Consider the following 20306-nt stretch of genomic DNA (forward strand, 5'->3'; position numbering starts at 1 on the left):
TACGGAGGGATGCTGGAATGCCGGAGTGGCAAAGCTATGCCAAGAACGGGAGGGTGATGAGCGTCCTCCTCATTTGTTGCCACTGGGTGTCCTGTGGAGCACCTGCTCTGCTCTTGCTGAATGAATGTCGAGTCGTCCCGTCTATGCCCTACCCAAGCAAGAATTGATCTGCTGTTCATACCGGGGCAGGGGATGGAAGACGGCATCATCCAAACGTAGGCAGAACTTGTAGCTCAGCTGCAGGTTGCTCTGACAGACCTTATCCTCCCCGCAACCCTGCTTGAGGAAATGCACCTGGAGGAACACAAGGCCCAAAGGTAAGCGGATGTGAACATTACATAACGGAGGGGCAGCTCAGAAAGCAGGCAGAACTGCTTGCTGGAGGAGACAGGGATGGCGCAAGCTGCAGGGCTGACCCCCAGCTCAGGCGCAAGCAGCTTGTGGACCCAGAATATAACATAAAAGGGGACTGTGCAAGAGTTTAATGTCATGCCTGTTGACTGTTTTTCCTCACAATAAACGTTCCTTTGTTGTTTACATGTTGCAGGGGATCCAGACATCTTTCAGTTGAATAAATATCGCATTTCACCATCATTCAAAACTGTAGTATTTTGCATGGGAAAGTAGAGGAGACTAAACTAGGTATGATACAGGAGGCTTAAAATTGGAAAGTCCAGCAGTTAAAGGAAAAAACTAGCAATAATTTTAGTCCACAGAGACTAAGAAGATCACTTTTTTAAAATTATTTCCCACTTCATTGTCTTCCCAATTTGAACTGGCAAGGATTTGTCCCATAAAGAGTTGTGCAAATACAAGGGAAAACCAAGGTGAGCCACAAACTTCAGAGTCCGTATACCCAACTGTATATGCAGGTTTTGCCTGTCTTGCTCTCAAGCAACGGACGGTGACAGTGACAGCAGTGAAAAGGCCCCGGGGTTAAGGAGTGATTGAGCCTCAGTCCTCACCCACATTAGTCTGCAGGTCCCTTATGTGATGCCATCATCCTTCAGGGCCTCTCCTGTTCTTTCTGAGCATTTCTCAGGCTCTTTTTAGAAGGAAGATAACAGGCTACTAAAGGGCCAGCATCCTATAAAATACTACAAATGGTTGTGTATTTTCATAATTCCACTAGACTGCAGTGCCACATTGCGGCTGAGTATTGAAACAGATAGAAAGGCAGAGAAAGGAAAACATGCGAAGGAGTCAGTCCTAATTCCACAAAGAATCTCGAAACAGAAACCTCAATAAAATGGCAGGTTAAGACAGGTTAACAACCTCAGGGACACGGCTCAGTTTCTCTTACGAGGCCCTCATGGATTTAACCAATAAGTGAACACCCTAATCCCAGAGCAGCGTTGGCCCCGTCACCGTTACCCACCTCCGTCCTCTGCGTGTTAGGTGGCAGGACACTCATGACTGGTGGCAGCGGGCCCAGTGTGGCACCCGGGGCCTGGCGTCTGCTACGGGCGTGCTTGATGTTATAGTTCACCACCACAACAATGGGCCGCAGCTTGTCACGGACTTGGTCCTGCAGGAAAGATGGCCATTTGAGGAAGAGCAAACACCTTCCTTGCATGAAACAGCTTTTGAGCAGACTTCTCTCCTCGCTGATCCTGTCCCTTCCTGACCTGTGCACCCTTGCCTGCAAAATGGCAGGCGGTGGCAGCTGTGGGATTTGCAGCCGATATTTGATGCAGCGGCCAATAACAGAAATCCCACAATGCAACTGGGGGAATGAGTCATTGTGAGGGCCGGTGCAAAAGGCAGTGGAGGCTGGCAGCTCCGAGAGCCCTTCTCCATTGCGGTGTTTACGCTGATCTTTATAGGACCTACCCCTGGTGCTGCAGGGCTGTACACCTGTTCTGGGGATGAGGTCCAGCACCACGGACAGTTCCTATATAGCCCAGTATATAAGCTGCAATAGAGAGGGAGTTCCAGTGACACAGAAGCCATCAGCATCCCCTGGCAAAGTGGCAAAAATCTGGATACAGACCGTCTGGTAGAGTCAGTGTTGGTGTACTAACGCACCTTAAAAATGGGCCAAATTCTTTTGGACTCATTGGACAAGTCCCTGGAAGGCTAGGATAAAATTCTTACTGAGCAAGTAAGTCCATTTAAGAAAAAAATGTTAGTTTGAGTAGCAAGAGACCATGCACCAAGACAGTCTCTCAATGGAAGCTGATGATTCTGAGAGGAAGAGTGGAATACCGGTGAAGGCACCAGGTCGCTGCCTTGCCCCCCTCCCAGCTAGGAACAATAGTGCAATGCTCTTTGGTGTAAGAGAAAAGGCATTCCTGTTCAGTACATGAATAGTTTGCAGGACTGCTTTCAGAAGTTTAGAACAAGCCTGCCACCAGCTCCCTAGCATCCCCTTCAAAGGGCTGGCTTGGAACAATGGCAGACAAGTATGTGGCACATAGAACCCTTCTTAATAAATAAATGAATAAATGCACCACCCAGAATAATATTCCAGTTCAGTGATACAGGAAAATGGAAACGTGGGATTTGAAGCCAGGGTGGTGTGGCTTGTCTACTTGGTGCTTTATTGCCATAAAGACCACGACATCCAGTGACTGCTTTCCTTCATAGCTGCGGGGGAAGGGATATTTTGGATGACCTCAAGAGATTGTGCATCTCTAAGGGGATGCTCTGGTCCAAGACCCACCTTCAGCTGTAACGTGGCTTTGGCACAACTACGGACGTGTTGCTTGTGCAGCTCCACTGTGCCAAAGTACTGATATTCAGGGTCTGTGTTCTTCTGGCTCCAGAAGGCAACTCTGGAAGGCTGGCCTAATCCCCGTCGGTAAGTATCAGCATCAAAAGTGTATTCAAGCACTGGGGGAAGGAGTGGAGGCAGTGAGTTGCGACGGGATGGGGTGAAAGAAGAGGAACTGAAAGCGTCTCTTACTGGTGCCAAGATCCAGCTTCTTAAAGAAGGTCCCTGTATCTGGTTTCAGGGCTGGCATCAAGGGTAGGCATGGTCGGGCATCAGCCCAGGCCCACAGCGCAGCAAGGGCTCCCTGACAAGCACCGCCTGGACTTGCCGCTTCTCTTCAGCACTGCAACCTACTCATTCACTTGCCTCTGGCTCAGGGCGAGGAGCAGCAGCAGTGGGTGCCCCTGTTAGGCAAGCCCTGCTAGCCCTAATGAGAAAGAGGACAAGGGACAAGAGCAGCTGGGGACCATGGTGGTGGGGAGGAGGGCTCACCGAGGGAGGGGCCCCACTGATGGGTCTTCCCCAAGGGCCTTCCTCATCTGGGAGCCAGCACTGCCTGGCACTGGGGCAAATATGACTATCCTCCTCAAGATGTCCACCAAGCCACCACTGCACATGGACTGTGGCTGGGCCCCTTTGCTGGGCATCCGTGCGTCAAGGACATTGGAAGAGTTGCCCAGGATCAGAACCACAAGTAGCCAATAAGCACAGTGAGGTCCAGGCAATACTCACCAATGGGTGGACTGTAGCTTGGAGGGTTGGCCGAGTAGCTGAAGCAGGCCTTCACATCCACACTGCGGAAGGAAGCGGACAGAGGGAAGCTCACTCAGTAACTGAAAGTGACCTGCACCGAGCTCCACCCACCCATCCCTCACTTGGGAGGAATGGGAAGCCAGCCTCGGCCGTTCAGTCTGCCAGAAGAGGCCTCCCTTTCTCCCGGGATTAAATGGGGCTAATGCAGCCAAGGACATTTCACTGCTCTTGAGTCAAAGGGGTTTGATGCAGTAAAGCAAGATGGCATCCCAGCCAAGGATCATGCCATGAGCCCTCAAAAGTTGGCCCCTGCACTACGGAGGAACATGGCATTCTGGGACAGTTGAAACAGGAGCAATAAGGTGTGTGCAAAGCCATCACCCAAAGGTGCTCTGGTGCCTGCAGCCATCCCACCCGCAGCTTGTGTGGTCCAGTGCTGGATCCACTCACTGGGCCAGAGACAGGTGTGTTGGCTGGCAGAAACTGGGAGGGCAGCACTTTGGAGAAGGCTGCTCTGGACTCAGTACCTGCCTGGCGCTGTGGAAGGTACCTCTGTTTCCTTTCATAGCCACACACACTGGAATAAGGCAAGAAAGGCAGAGATGGATCCATGGCAGCCTGAGAAAGGGAGGGAAAGGGCAGCAGGGAAGAGAAAGAAACAGCCAGGGAAGAAGCCATTTTCTCACCAGATGCTTTTCCCCTGGCGGCAGTTCATGTGCTCCAAGTCAATGTTCTGGGGGCTGATGGAGACATTTCTGGAGATGTGGACGACAGGACGGGACCTAAAATGCATATTGGATATTCGTAAGTGATTGCACAGCTGTGGACGACAAAGCCTGCATGCTTGGGAAAGTTTTGTGTATCAGTGCTGCAAAGCTCTTGAAACAGGTGTTGCTTCCTGCGAGCTTAACTGAATATCCAGGTAGCAAGGAAAGCGCTTGGGAGGGATGGAGGAGACACACGACCTTCCCTGCCAGCTCTTCTATGGCTCGCTGTGCAACAAATCCCAGTCTGCTCCTTCCATGCTTTCCCACAACTTATTTCCAACATCCCTTCCTGCAGCTGCTTCAGCAGACACGGGCCAGTGGAGTCCAGAAGCCAATCCTGCCTTCTTGTGCCGTCTCCTCCGGCTGATGGTCCATAAAGCAGGGAAAGGGGACCTCTGCTCTGACCGATGGATTGGATAGGGCTCGCAGGTGACACCCCATCTCTCCAAGTGGCACTCCTCTCCAGGTCAGGGAGGTTTCCCCTCCCCCTCCCTCTCTCCACCCCCTCCCCCTCTGCATTGAGGCTTTTTACAAGCCTAAGTAGAGCACATGGGGGGCACGGAGATGGGGTTGTTGCTGAAATGGGAAGGGATAACCCGTGGCACCCTCCTGGCAGAAAGATCCATGTACACAATGCTTCTAAAAAGCCTCCACTCTCACATTTTCAGGTGAGAGGTGCATGTGTGAATTCAGAAGTTGTGCATGTATTTACAAGCGAGTGTGTATTTATGAGTGTGTCTGGGTCTCAGCCATCACATGGAGGATACGTCAGCAACTGGATGTCCCACCAGCTTCTGCATGTGCTCCCTCGAGGTGCTTTCCTGGAGTCAGTTTGGCTTTCAGTCCAAAAAAAGCACCCCACCCTGTCCTAAAGCCTGGTTGGCATTTTGCCGTTTACCTAAAGCCCAGCCTTGCTGCTGAACTTTAGCACCCCGAGCGTCTGTGCAGAATTCGTCCAATAACCTGCGGGGAATCTTGGAGACAGCCCGCTGCTGTGCCATGGCTCCTGCTTCGAGTACTGGCCCAAGCTGGCTGTGTGGCGAGCCAGGCACCTCTCACGCTATGGCACCCTTCCACAAGAGGTGTTGGAATACAGTTTTCCTCACCCCCAGCCAACGTGGCCACTGGGAGCTGCATCTGGAGGGCATTCAGTGGAGGAAGGCTGCTCTGTGAGCGCTGCGATGATGCAGCTGGGACAGGACAGGGCAGAATGAGCGCATTTCCTGGTTGAGGAGGAGGGAACATCCCAGCTCAAGGTTTCCCACTTAAAGGGAAGTTGTCAGCTGAGACCAGGTGTGAGTCATGGCAGGTAGAGGGAAGCAGAATCTGGAGGGGAATCAGGGGCATTAGTTGCTGTGCTAGGTTATCTTCTATGAGTCGTGGCCACAAAGATTCATCTCTCACTCTTGACATATCAGGCTTACCTGTACAGCACCACTGTGTCCGAGAGCGAACCCACCAGGAGATCTGGGTAGAAGTTGCCATCAATATCCAGTCCTCCAGAAAAGGAATACCCAAACATCTTGACGCCAACACTCTCCCCCGTCAGGATCTACAGAGGATGAGTGTGCAAAACAGGGCTGGTGATAGGCATGGTATGAGGAAGAGGGATGGGCAAAGTAAAAGGGAGGCATGCATAGCCCAGAGAGAGGGCACGTCACGTTCTCCAAGCCACCTGCAAGGTGGAGAGTGGCAGACGGACCTGAGCGGGTTTGGTGATAATTCCCAGATTGCTTCCATGGTAGATATAGACCTTGCCATCACCATCCAAAGGGGCCCCGACGGCAAAGTCTGAAAGACAAGAGTAGCACAGGGTAAGAACATCCTCTCACCCCTTTTCCCACACCAGAAGGCCCTTGGAGTTCTCTCACCTTGGAAGCCATCCTGGTTGAGGTCACCCACAGCGCCCACTGTGATACCAAACAGGGAATCATAGGAGCCGTTGAGGCGCACAGGGAGGGCATTATCCCAGTGCCCCGCCTGGTTGATGTATACATAGGCAGCACCTCCAATCCCTTCCTTCCGATCAAAGAAGTTTGGGGCCCCAACCACCAAGTCCATCCACCTAGAGATAAGAAGCTGTGTGTCTGTCATTTTATTTATTTAGTTAAGGTATTTCTATACCATTCTCCATCCAAACAGATTCCAGAAAACTAGAGTATGAACTTAAGACAAGTAAAATAATAAAAACAATACATTAAAACCATTTAAAAACAAAATAATATTAAGACCATGGCTAGTCAGTAAGAAAAGGCTTTCCAGAATAAGACTGCCTTATGCTGCCAAAAACAGAACACTTATTGGTGCCTGCCTGACCTCCCAAGGCAGAAAATTCCATAGAAATGGGGCCACCACACAGAAGGCTTTTCTTCTGATGGTCTCCAGGTGGACCATGCGTCCATGTGGAACCCCCAGAAGCAGGTCCTCTGATGACCTCAGTGAGTGGGCAGGTTGGTAAGGAAGGCACTTTCTCAGGTATCCTGGTACTGAGTTGTTCAAGATCTTGTATAGTAGTACTAAAATCTTAAACCCAGCCCAGCATCAAATGTAGCAGTTCCATCATAGAAAAACCTGACTGCTCTCAGCGTATCAGTAGCCATGTTGCTTCCATTGAATGAGAAACAGAGAGCAAGTCAAAACATTTTGCCAGACCATTTGTATTACTACTTCACTGCACCATGAGACAGTCTAGTTAGGCATGTCATGAGTGGCTGGAGTCAGGAGTCAGACTAGATGGCCCAGGAGACCCCTTCTGACTTGCTGTTTCTATGTGTCTATGTTCCTAGTTCTTTCCTGCTGGGATCCCCCATCCAGAAGACTACGGAGAAGACACGCATGCCCATGGCTTTCCAATTGCTAGTCTCAAACTCATAGCAACCTATGGAAAGCTGTGACCTCAAGTTTTAAGCAGAATGTAACCATCTCCATCCATCCTCTTGTGGCTCCTGTGGGAAAGGAGACTTGCCACATCTACTGCAGCACTAGATGGCACACGGAGAGCCAGCGTGGTGTAGCGGTTAAGAGTGCGGCACTGCGACTCAGGCGACCTGGGTTCCAGTCCCCACTCAGCCATGGAGCCAACTGGGGGACTTTGGGCCAGCCACAGACTGTCAGCCCAACCTCCCTCACAGGGTTGTTGAGGGGGTAAGATTGAGAGCAGGAGGAGGAGAATGATGTGAGCTGCTTTGAGTTAGGCGGGATATAAATCAAATAAATAAATAGATCAGCAGCAGAAACGGAGACTGTGCCCATGTCCCATTCATGCAGGAGGCCATCTCCTTTCCGCAGTACTCACCCATCATGATTGAGATCCACCACAGCCAGGGAATAGCCGAAGGAGGAGGCGAGCTTCTCTCCCGGGAGGATGACCTCGGGCACCAGCCGGTTGACATTGTCTCGTTGAAGGATCACCACTGCCCCCGTGTGGTTGGCTCGGGGCGCCCCTGTCACAAAGCTCAGCTCGTTCTTCCTGGTGAGCCCCACGCCAGAGTCTAGGGAAAAGCCTGGAACAAAAAGGAGGGCATGTCCGTGGTTAGTTGAGGCCAGGGTGATATTGCAGAAGGCGTTCGTTGACGGATGTGCAAAGTCTGCCGCCCCAAAATTACATGATGAACTTGGAGGCAGCAACACTGGTTCAGTTCCGGGCTTCTAAATTTAGTGCATGAATGCACACGCGCACACACTCTCTTGTAGATAGCACAAGTGCATGGGGGGGCAGTTAATGAAAGCTGAGATTTCCACACTTTTGATGCACAAGGGTTCATTGGAGGAAAGCCTCTTAAAATCACAACATGTGAATAAACGAATTTCCCAAGTCCTCAGTAGCCTGATTTGTGCCCCCCACCCACCCGCCTCCTTTCAGCTACTCCAGGTTGATCTGGGTGCGTGCAATAAGGAATACATGTCATGAGCCCCCGCTGCTCCTAGGAGCTGGAATCACATGTCACATCATCTGAAATTTGGGATAATGCCAAGATCTCCAATGCAGTGCCTACTACTATACTCACAGACGCCTCTCTTAGAACCCTCCATGGCAGACATTTTGTGAGAGTGCCCATGACACAAGCGGGACTCAAGTGATTCAGACTCTAGTCCTCACTCACCCATGAAGCTCACTCAGAGACTTTGGGTCAGTCACTGATTCTCAACCTAACCTACCCCACAGGCTTGTTGTGAAGAGAAAATGGAAAGGAGGCTCATGTAAGCTGCCTTGGGTTCTGTCCAAGAGAAGCAAAAGGTGCCCTGCAAGAGTAAAAGCTGAGCTTGGCAGAGTTTATGTCCAATGGTTCCCCCACCCGCATATTGGAGCATGGGAGCATTTAATGGACCAAGCAGGATCTCAAGTCCTGCATAAAGAAAGCTCAAATCAGCCTTCTCTAGACGTTTTGCTCCCCCCGCCCCACAAGATATTTCAGGCAGCAGGAAGGAGATGGGAAAAAGAAGAAACAACTGAATATGCCAGCAGACCGCTTTGAGGAAGGCAGGCCTGCCACCTTTCATTCACTGGCAAAACTAATGACTGCATGTTAGAGATCCAGAGGGTGACATGCTTCCCTTACAGCCAGTGCAGGAGCAAATTCCTTTAACATGTGGGCTACGAATAACGTTTGCCTGCTGCCCCCCATTCACTGCTCGAGTGCAGGGCACCTAGCACAGGTTCCTCAGGACATCACCAAGGAAGTTGACCAAGCCTCCCTCCATCTCCAGTGATGGAAGTTACATCAGATGTGGACCAGATGTCCATACTGATTCAGAGATTTTTTGATCAGTCCTATCTCAGCATGTTTAAACCAAGTGAGTTGATCCCTCACCGCATTCCAGTGTTCCCAAGGAACCAAGGGGGTAGGACAACAACCTCAAAGGTCCTCCGGATGCCTGCCCACCCCCCGCCACCCCTCAGCACAGGGACAGGAAAGGTCACACACAGGGTAGAGAGTTGGAAAGGACAAGAGCTGGATGTTAACAAGGGTTGCTTTTGGTGCTAGTTTTGCCACATGTGCAGAGTTACGATAGGAGGGAGCAGTCAGTCCTGCGGTCCAGCCTCTGGCTTCTGAAGGGGGCAGACGCCTGTTGCCACCCCACCACGTGCTTTCACAGCAAAGATTCAAACGGGTTCTGAATGTGCGTGTGTGAACATACACACATCTGGGTAAACTACATGCTGGGAAATTTGCCTTCTGCTGGTCTTTGTGTTTTTGAAGTGTTTACTTTTGTAGACTGCCGTGCATTGTTTGCAATCCAGCAAAAATTCCCAAGAATCTCAGCTTTCATTTCTTTATACAACAAAAATATAACCCAGATATAGTTAAGCCATTTAAGTTACATTGGTTTCAGTGAGAGAATTAAGCATGAGCTCAAGTCGATCCCACCAAAAACTCTGTCTTGTACGTGCGTAACATCAACTAGACCATTCTTTGTGTTTCTAGCTCTCAGGGTTACATGGATGTATTTTGCAGTATCTGCAACGGAATGTAGAATTTCAGATACTAAGTCCAAACCTCCATGACTTTCTATAACTCACTCATCTTGTGGCTGCTGCCACTCTTTCATTCCATATTCACTGTGGTCCTCTCTCTCTCTCTCTCTCTCTCTCTCTCTCTCTCTCTCTCTCTCTCTCCCTCTCTCTCACACACACACACACACACACACACACACACACACAGAGTAATGCAAGCTTTGACACTACAAGCACATACCAACTACAAAACATTATGAAAGAAAGCAGATCAGGACGACTATTTTAATTTCTTTTGGGCACTAAATCTGATATACATTTTAGTTTAAATATTCAATATGTCCTCAAAAACACACAAAATGCCTGTTGCACTCCCTTACCTCTTCTTCTCTAACTATTTCGAACATAGATTAAAAATTTATTATCTACAGTTCCTTCGATAACCAAATTACTAATTCTACGCCTTCTGATACGAATCGTCCCCACCCTTCGATCATGACTAAGGCACTTAGAGAGCAACTTCTCCCAAACCTCTTATCCTAACTGCTCACGCAGCTTGACTATTTGCACAGCGGTCTCTGCAGCTCACTCTTCTCCACGCCTGATATTCTGGGTTATTCTCAGAGCAACCCCAACGGGAGTTGTGAGCAGCGCCCCCTGCTGGCGGAGAGCAGCGGCTCTCAGGAACCTTCGCGTACTGTTTGGCCAAGGGGACAGGGGACGAGGGAGTGACGAAACACAACAGAAGAGGAAAACAACAGAGACTAGCTAAAAAAAAATACTGAGGAAGGAGAGTGTCGAGAGGCAGAAATCACTGAGACGGGCACACCAACACCTTACAAACCTAAGTAGCTATTCTGGGCCACGTCTCCAACATTTCCGGGGACCCGTTCGCTGGGCTCTGGCGTTTTATAGACCAGCTGGTCTGGGTCTGAGCTATCAATGCTTGTCATAAACAATATCCCTGCAAGGCCAATGGAAGGAAAGAGAGAGAGAGAGAGCGTTAGCAGTATAGAGAAACCTTGGCGCCCGGCAGGGAAGCACCGCAGAGCATTGGGCAGGAGCCAGGGTGACCAGCAGGGCATGGTGGGCCGCCACTTGCTGGGTCCCTTCCAGCACTTCCTCTCTATGATCCCCCATGGAAATAATTGTGAAGGAAGCCAATTTGTTTTACTTCTCCGGGCCAATAGAATAAAGCGCCTGCTTACCGAGCGTTCCACAATCGCGGCTTACTTTTTCAACTGCGAGTCTTGATTTATTGAGTATATTGATGGCCTGGAGTTTTCTCCAGGTGGATGTTTAGGCTTGGGATCCCACCCACCAACACCCTGCCCCATGGAGGCCTGTCTGATAGCTCTGCAGTGCTTGCCCTGCTGGGCGCAACCCCGTACCAAGGTAGCTGTTGGCAGGCAACGGAATGAGAGAGGGGTCCTGGTCCTTTTCTCCCCCGGCTTCATACGGCCCGTCGTCGTAGTGACTCAGATCCAAGCCACTCACCTCTGCCCGCATGGTTCCTGCCAAACCAAACACCTGTTAGTGATTGGCAGGTGGGGGAGGTTTTGGGGAAGTTACTGGCTGCTCAACACAGTCTGGGGCAAAGCCTTTGGGCGAAGGGGCCCTTCAGTTTGTCCACCTGCCTCAAATGGGGCCTGAGGTGGGAACCGGTTTATCTACCAGGTGTGTATAGAGGGTCTGGGTTGGACACTCGGGGCTAAAGCGGGTATCACTTTAAAGGTGACTCTACCACCTATGTTTGTACTCTGCTAGGGGACAGCAGACCTGATCCAAATCTCAAAAGCCTGCTCTGCTCCCCAACGAGGGTCTCAGCTCACAGTGGGGTCAACATGCACAACAGAGCAGCTCTAGAACTGAAAGAGGGGGCAGTGGGAGGAATTAGCTACCAGGTGCCCATTCAAAGTGACATTTATTTTGGCCCCATGTACAGGAACGTGCACTAACGTGTCCCAAGTGGCAAAGAGATGCTGCCCAAGAGGGTCCTGCCCATCGGTCTCTCTCAGTGGTAGCAGATGTGGATTTGGTCCTCATGCAAACCCACCAGTTCCCCTGCCTGTTTGGGAATCAAAGGCCAAGGCCACCACACATTCCACAAGCTTTTTCTTGGGGTCGTCTGAGGTGGATATGGTCATTGGCAAGGCTGCCTATCAGAGGGGCTATGACAAATGGGGGCAATGATGATCTTTTCCCCTCTGGCACAGAGGACCAGAACTAGTCATGTTCAGGAATGGGGTTCCTCAGGTCCCAGACGGTTTGCAAGCAAAAGGTCTCAGGTACAATCCCCAGTGTTTTCAAGGTAGGGATGGGAAGCAACTGCCCTGCCTGAGATCCTGGAGAGCAGCTGCCAGTCAGTGCTGAAAACACTAAGCTAGATGGACCAACTTTTTATACAGCAGCTCTCTATTCCTCTGACTGGGAATGCAGGCACCTTCCCAAAGTGAAATGGTGGACATGTTGCTTTATGAATGGCAAGAGAGGCATCTATGGCCACGCTCCACTGTCTGCATATGGGGGAGCAGGTGGATTTCCAGTGCCCCACTAGAGGCTATGCTAGCTGGGCTATGTGACTAAGACCAGTGTCCGGACCCTTCCATTGAATACCGCCTTCCGCTCAGCATACGCTTGGCTGCTTACCCTTCCAGTTGTAGGTGCCGGGTGCCCCGAAGAGGATGTAGTGCCTATCCGCAGTGAAGCCGGTTGCCATCCCTTGCTGGCAGAAGCCAAAGCGATCGTGCCCCTGCGGCCGCCCTTCGCAGAACTTCCATTCACCGCCATCCGGCTCGTCTGACTCTTGCAGCCCCTCGCCGAGTACATAGCAGCGCCCGATCACGTCCCGCGTCTCCAGCGGTTCATTGACCCGGTTGCGGGATTCATACAAGTGGGCACAGGTCTGGGAGACATGGGAGAGGAAGAGACAGGACGGAGTGGATCAGGAAGTTGCTGCCTCCTGGCACTGCTGTGCAAGGCGAACTCGTGCAGGGTCCACATGGGTCACCTAACAGAAGGCAATGGATGTCCCAGTACGGAAGACCACAGGAACCTGTTTGCCCCAGTTAAACCAACCAGGGGTGGAGTGGGGACTAGGTAAGGCAACACTGCATGGGATGGTGGCATTTCTTGCATACGCGAGACGTGCACAGAGCTTGCACAAAATACCAAGGTGAACAATCCAGGATTAGAAATGGATCAAGGCTTTGGACATCCTGAAAAGCGGAGAAAAAGTCTAAAAAAACCCACTAGCAAGTTGGGCTTTCTCTTCCCAGACTTGTTCAGGAAGCCTAAAGATTAGCTACACATGCTGCATCCACGCACCATGTCTGGGTTTGTCTCTCCTCCAGATCCAGCCATAGTACAAGAATTTCAACTCAGGGAGAGGGATGTAAGAGATATGAATTGAACACTGGATATTCTAAAGCAAAGAGGAAATCCAACTCATTGCAGCGCCTTCCCCCACTCCCACCCTGCCTATCCCAAATGGTTAGATTGTCTTGAAGTCACTAGGTGAGCAAATTCAAATATACCTGGAAAGGGTCTTTCTGTCCCTTCCTGGAAATTACCCCATTAGGCTGCAGCGGCACCTGTGCAGCACGCAACCCCAAAGCATGTTTGTTCTCCAGCCTGGGATCCCTGAACTCCATAAGCCGAACCCAACAGGCAGGCAGTCCCGCTGGCCCGGCAAGGGCCATGTGCTCAGCATTATTCGGGCTTAGATAGTCCAGAGACTTCCACATTGCAGGATCATTGCCTGAACAGGGTTTGAAGACCTAAGCACCAACGCTGGTGAGGAGCTCACTCGGATAAGGGTCTGTCTCAAAGTATGGGCCTCCTGGGGCAAACCCTGGCTCCCCTGGCACTGTATGAAAACACACAAACACAGCTTAAGAAAAGAAAAAGATGAGAAAGAAGAGGCTCCCGCAAAGCTGTCCTTGTAAAGGAGGAGATTAGTGTTTTCCCTAACATACTAGCTTTCCGTGTATGTGAAGAAGCTGTCGCATGTTGTTCCTGATGGTGTAAATTGGGTCCGGTACAGCCACATTCTTGTGGGTAGTGACCTCCAGTTAATAAACACTGAACACATTTTGACTCCCGTGCTGTTCTCAAGCAACGAGAGGTACGGAAGCATGTGGTCCTCTCTATTAAAAGAGAGCATGCTCTTGATTTGTGGTGGTTTGTGCATGTGAATATTGCCAGTGTAGGGCCTGGCTCCACCCCTCCAGGGGAGCTCCAGTTGCGCTACAGAGAGGAGCACAACTTTCTCTCTAAGCAGAGGAGCAGGTATCTAGGATGTCCCCATGTGGCTTCACTGAACACGGTCCTTCTGGTGTGGAAGCAATAGTGGGATGCCCCCCTTCAGTTGTGCATGAAATGTTTGTGCAGTACAAAGGCAGGGGCATCTTTCTGGGTGGCGCACACCTACAGAAAGACCTGGTACTGGTTTCCTTCTGTGTACAGAGCTGCAGCAAGGGAAAGAGCTTCTCCTAACCTCACCTTCCCAGTGGAGAGTGGCCTCCTTCAAGATCTTCCTTAAGTCATCCATGAGACCCTTTTCCCCAGAGCAGGGGGCCTCATCTCCTGCAGGAACCTAGTAAGAATTGCAGTCCAGGCCCAAAGGGGTTAAGCAGAATGACCACCCACCCATCCAGCCACGGCCACTGACCACGATCTTGCCTCCGGGGCCCTGGCTCTTGACAGTGACTCCCAGCCATTGATTCTCCTTGCTCTCCTTCTTCAGGTCAACTGTGGAATGTGAATGAAATAGAGATATTTATTTGTTTGTTTGTTTGTTTGTTTGGAACACTTATATGCTGCCCCATTCACAAAAGCCTTGGGGCGGCTTCCAATACAAATAAATAACTATACAATTACATAAAAATACATAAAAATCTGGAGACATCTCGGCTTAAATATAAAATCAATAAATAAATTCAACAATTAAAATGATGTTTAAATAAAAAGGTCTTGGCCTGGCACCAAAAAACAAATAACGACAGCGCCAGGCGGACCTCTCTGGGGAGCGCATTCCATAAGTGGGGCACCACTGCAGAGAAGGCCCTCCTCCAGGTACTCACCCTCCTAATATCTTTCACGGAGGGTTCCCAGAGAAGGGCCTCTGCTGCCGATCTCAAGGGGCGGGAGGGCAAACTTTAGAGGGGAAATCCTATCCCATGCCTCCACTGCACAGAACACTGTGGAGGGGGAAGGAATGAAACTCCTTTCCTAATATGGTAGGACACAAGACACCTCAACAAATCCAGCAGCCCAAGAAGAAAACAAGAAAGGGCCAAGCTATGTGCGATGCAAGAGATCCAAGAAGCAATTTTCTGCTGGCATGGTTTTCTTCAGCTAAAAGGAGCTGTGAGGGTCTGCAGCACTGTGGCATCTAAATCCCCCCAATTAAAATTCCCCCAAAACAGATATTAGCCAGAGAGGGGGAAACAAATGGGTGCAGTGGAAGTACTGGTCCCTCCATGGCTAATAGCAACTCCAGGGGAGGCTGAATTCCCACCACCACACTATAATCCTCTTTCTCTCAATTTTTCACACACACACACACACACACACACACACGGCTGCTCTTAGCACATGGAAAAGGTATTTGAGAGATCCAGTTAAAGATCTGCCGTGACATGTTTAGTTTGGCTCCAAGGGATGGACTGCTCTGGGAACCTCATTGCAACAATACAGTGAAAAAGCAGAATAGGGTTCCAGGGTCACATAAAGCAGCTTCCATGCAGTGGCACAAAGTGTCCACTCAGGGCCAATCCAGCTCCACAGGGACTCTTCTCGTCACAGTCCCATAAAGAACATGGTTCAGAATTTAACTAACCCAGGTAAGATTTAGGGCCCATAATCCAGACTCACTTTGGCAATGCTTATGCTAAATTTGTGAAATGTAATTCATACCACCCGGTGTGAAAGGAGTCTCTGTAAGCCCAGAACGTGTGGTTGAATAGTGGGAATAGAAATGCACCCTGTACATCATTCTTTCTCAACCTGTTGCACTCCATTTATTTGGGACTCCTGACTATTGAAGTCCACCAGGTGAGGAAGGCCACTGGACATGCTCAGCACCAATCTTTTTTTATAATTATTGTTTCACATATTCTGGGGCAAAATATTGGGACTGGTTTGGAACAGGTTCCACGCTTCCAGTTCTGTAAACTCAGACTCCAATTAAATCATACACAGATTGGAGGAATCTTGTATAATCCAAATTCCAAACTTGCAGCTTAACCTGGATCCAAAATAAATCCTGGAGGATGCTGGAATGACAGCTTGGGAGGGGTTGATTTTCAATCAGACACAGCCGTGCTGTTTTCCTACCTCCCTCATCGATGGGAACACGTCTGCAGTCATTCGTCTCATAGGTAAGAGGGCAGGCATACAAGCCACCTGTCCTCATGGCCTTTTGACTCCACCAAGCAGCAGCCTGCGGAGCTCCCACCAACAGCCTGAAAGAAATGTGGCAGAGCGTTAGGGCAAGTGCCTCTGGGAGCCCCAGGGTGGCAACCATCGCGTGCTCTTCTCTGTGACGAGGCTCCTGCACCTGGACGGCTGTGGGATGCCGGATGCAAAGGCTGTAAGGGCACCAGCCGAAGTCACGTTCTGCACCCCCACCCTCTTCCCCATCTCTGCAGTTTATATGCAAAGGCAAGCATAACATGCCCCTCCTGCCTTCTCAGTGCTGAACCAAAAACTTATGTTCTCTTCTAGGCCTTGATCCTGGAATTTGTAATATTTATCTTAACATTTCCACTTTATGCTAATTAAAAGATAACCAGGGCATTCTACAGCCTGTCCAGGAACATTCATTACTAAGGGAATTAAAATTCTGCTACAAGACAAGATAGATTCAGTGATGTTAAGTTACATTATGCTAATTTATAGATATACACTTATTTTGTACTCTATCACCACCACATGGGGGGGGGGGTGGGGGGGGGGGAGTTACCAAGATGTGCAAAGAGCCATGCCAAACCATCTTCTCATCCACCTTTTCAGATGTTACCGGGCATCCCTGCCAACACTCTTTTGAGTTTATTTTCACTGTCTTAAACTCTTACACGTGTCAAACCAAGTTCCATAGGGCTTACTCCTAGGTAAGTGGGTTGGGGACTGCAGCCTTAAAAGGCTAAAGGTATCAAGGGCAGGCAAGTGTTAATATATAGGGCAGCATTTAATAAAGGGATAGAGAGGATGGGAGGACTTAAGGGGAGCATAAAATGAAGGAGAGCTGAGAGTCTCTGAGACTTAGAGGAAAAAGTTTTCAGCAAAAAATAAAAATACAACAGGCTGGACATACATCAAAAGAGAAAAACTGACCCGCTAGTTCCAGCATGAGAGTGAGATACAGGAGAAAGCACAAGTGGCTGTAAAGGCACGGGAGAAGGAAACAAAGGGGGCTAAAAGCACATGGGAACCAGCTTTCTGCTGCGTTGGCTAAGCTTGCTGTCTCCCTTGGCCTTTGTGCTGTGCTTTGCCTCAGTGACCTTGTGCATTAATGTGCTTAATGAAAATGCCAATTAGTTAAAAGGGAAATGAAATCAAATTCCACCACAGGCCATTTTGCAGGGAGCAAGGAGGGGGGAGCAGCGAGCAGCTGGGGAGGTGGAAAACGTTCAAAGCTCCCCTCGGTAGGCAGATGCAAGGCACACTCTTCAAGAATGATGCGCCTCTGACCACAGAGCGTGCATTCGTCACCTGTTCCTGGATCTCCACCGCAGCTGTCACTCCCCGCCCCCGGAGCTCCTGGAATCCTCAGTCAAAGACATGGAGCAACCCACGATCCATTTCACGGCTGCCTGCCTGACAAGAACAGCCTTTTCCTTGCAGGCCGACATCCCACAGGCCAGAACTAGGAATGGAATGACTCCCATGTGGAGCCACATTCTGAAGATCCTATTCTCCTCTAAGCCATCAAGTTTTGCCCTGGCTTTTTAAACTAACCACATGACATATACCTTAGAACGCTTGGTAAGGACTAGCTGTCTTTTAATGCTTATCCACTTTGGCATAAACATCATATTCAAAGGTACTCAAGTGACAGAAGAGTGGCTTCTCTGCTGACCTTCTTGCACATGTACAGAGGAATGGAAAATCATAATCCTGGGGTCCCCATTGTAGTGCCCACAGGTACCAATGTGCCTGCAGAAATCTCTGGTGCCTGCCTCCAAATTTTTATGGCATATACATTTCTCTTAAGACCGTCTCCTAACACCACCTTTGTCAGGGATCAAGAGTGGCTTTGTGTTTTGCAGCTCAGACTGCACCTGTGCCTCACACTTAGATTCTAGGGCAGTGATGGCGAGCCTTTTAGAGACCGAGTGCCCAAACTGCAACCCAAAAGCCACTTATTTATTGTAAAGTGCCAACACTGCACTTTACGATAAAACCTGAATACTGAGGTTTTAGTTTAGAAAAAAACAACTCACAGCCAGTCCAAGCAAATATATATCCTTGGCAGCGCACTGACTGGCCATGCAAAAGCTTGGACGAGTCACAGCTAATAAGTTGTGGCTCATGACATCATCGCCTGGTGCAGCTACACCTTTCCGAGCATGCGCATGGCCCCTGTGTGCGCTGTTATCTGATGCTCGGCTGCTGGGGCGATACTGGGGTGACTTGACTCGCATGCCGACAGAGAGGGCTCTGCATGCCCACTGTGCCACACATGCCACAGGTTCGCCACCACTGTTCTAGGTCTAGTTATTCTACTTTTACTCTCATCAGTTTAGCTGGGGGGGGGGCAGCTTTTGGGGCATGCTTGCATGGCAGCCATTTGATGAACAGGTTCTCCCCCCCCCCCCCCGCCCCATGACAGCCATCTTGAGACTCATCATGACTTTCTGTCCACATTCCAGATGTACTCATGACTCAAAAGGATGGGAAATCCCAGTACCACCCATATTAATGGGCATGACTGTGGCACCAGTGAGTAATGCTGCTAATCAAAATGGACTACAGTGATGTGATTCATATATATGAATGTACACTGAGCATCAGCAGAAAAATAAGAAAGGCTACAAAGTCTGCATTTATAGCAATGAGACTATATGTTTGTACTGGGAAGCATGATCTTTGACAAGGGTGTGTGTGTGTGTGTGTGTGTGTGTGTTTAGGAAACCAGGTGGCCTGTTAATGTCACTTAAATGTCTATCATTTAATTTTTCCATAGCAGAGATCCCCCATTTTTTGAGGGGGATCCTAGAACATAATTTATGCTGGAAAGGAAAGGAAAGGAAAGGTTAGCCACATTGTAAGAGAAAATCCAGAATGGCCATTAGGATAATACCTTATAGGATAAATACCTATTAGGCCAATGCATGCAAACTTATGAAAACTCTAGACCTCTTCATCAAGCAAGGTTTTACAAAAACAAGGGGGACTGGAGGGGGAAAAGATTGACGTGAAGTCCTCCCAACCTGCCCCTGCCCGATGAAGAGATCTCAAGGTCTCAAAAGCTTGCACATTTTTTCTAACCTTTGGAGTTGGCCTACTAAAGGCATTATTCTAACAGGCATTCTTGATATAATGGCAATTTAACTTTTCTTGGATGGGAGGCATGTAGCACCCCTATGAGGATTCAGATCTGAGAGATATGAGATAAGAGATATTAGATAGACAGACAGACAGACAGACAGACAGACAGAGGGACCCAAGGAAACAAGCTCCAAGAAATGTATAACATCCTATACTCTATAGACACTTCAGAAAAGAAGAACAGTTCTCCTTCACATCTAGGAACACATGAAAAGGGGAAAGGTCCCATCTATAGTCCTTCATTTGATGCTTCTGTTAACTAGCTAGTCTTTCAGGGAAAAGCCTTGGAGCCCACTTCCTGATTCTGCCAGAATCACGTCGAAGCTGGAGCAGGGTGGCCCTGCTCCGCATACCCTTTCTGCCAAAAACAGAAATTGAAATCAGCCGTATACGTGGCGGCAGCTCCTACCATCTGCATGCCGTGTCTCTAGAGTGGTGTTCGCAGGGGCCACAAGGAACACCGCTCTTTCGGAGGTCCAAAACAACCCTCGTGCATGTCAGATCCCTTGGGGGAAATGTAAAGGTCCCTGCTTTCCCCCCTCACCCCAGGGACCACTGGGCTGTCATCACTTCTGGACAGAGATTTTTCCATTAACATAGCCAAAAGAGCGGACTGCATCCATCTGTATGGGGGTGGGGTGGCCCAAGAGAGCACAGCAGGGTGTCACGTTCCGGTGTGGTCTGCTTGCTGCAAAGGGCTTATCTTTCCAGGGGCGTCTGAAGAATGGCCTGACCTTGGGATGTCATTAGAGTAGCAACGACGGATGGGGGACCACAGACACTGACATTCTCCTCCCCTTTCCTTCTGGATCAAGGCATCCCACCTGGGTATCATGGCCAGCACAGTAATTCAGCATGCACAACAGCTGCAACCTCTCTCCTACAGTGGTGTTGTGACAGCAAAGCCCCACCGAGGGTCAGCTCCTGCCAGGTTTTCTGGTTAACAGGCACAAGAAAAGCTGGGGGCAGCACCCCTACCGGTCTTCCAGTCTCCTCATACTTGCCGTAGACTAAACGGCTCACATTTAGTGGCTAAACCGGATTGAGGGGGCTACTCATT

At 49.7% G+C, this 20306-nt stretch overlaps 1 protein-coding gene across 3 annotated transcripts in view; it reads right to left on the bottom strand.

Annotated features, from left to right (window-relative positions):
- ITGA7 (integrin subunit alpha 7) overlaps positions 1-20306 on the bottom strand; it is a 55169-nt gene that overhangs the window by 15589 nt on the left and 19274 nt on the right. For 2 of the 3 annotated variants that reach the window (XM_044449590.1, XM_044449592.1), the window contains exons 2-14: positions 16031-16158; positions 14364-14443; positions 12341-12596; positions 11083-11205; positions 7532-7739; positions 6108-6301; positions 5939-6027; positions 5661-5788; positions 4156-4251; positions 3449-3510; positions 2666-2835; positions 1379-1528; positions 182-294 (exon numbers count right to left, since the gene is read on the bottom strand). In XM_044449590.1, the coding sequence (XP_044305525.1) occupies positions 182-294; positions 1379-1528; positions 2666-2835; positions 3449-3510; positions 4156-4251; positions 5661-5788; positions 5939-6027; positions 6108-6301; positions 7532-7739; positions 11083-11205; positions 12341-12596; positions 14364-14443; positions 16031-16158 (1797 nt within the window). Of the gene's footprint in view, positions 1-181; positions 295-1378; positions 1529-2665; positions 2836-3448; positions 3511-4155; positions 4252-5660; positions 5789-5938; positions 6028-6107; positions 6302-7531; positions 7740-10535; positions 10656-11082; positions 11206-12340; positions 12597-14363; positions 14444-16030; positions 16159-20306 lie in introns of all 3 variants that reach the window. The other variant, XM_044449591.1, reaches the window with a different exon arrangement.

The sequence above is a fragment of the Varanus komodoensis genome, unplaced genomic scaffold (assembly GCF_004798865.1).
Source record: "Varanus komodoensis strain SLA01 unplaced genomic scaffold, ASM479886v1 scaffold59_3, whole genome shotgun sequence".
Taxonomy (NCBI): domain Eukaryota; kingdom Metazoa; phylum Chordata; class Lepidosauria; order Squamata; family Varanidae; genus Varanus; species Varanus komodoensis.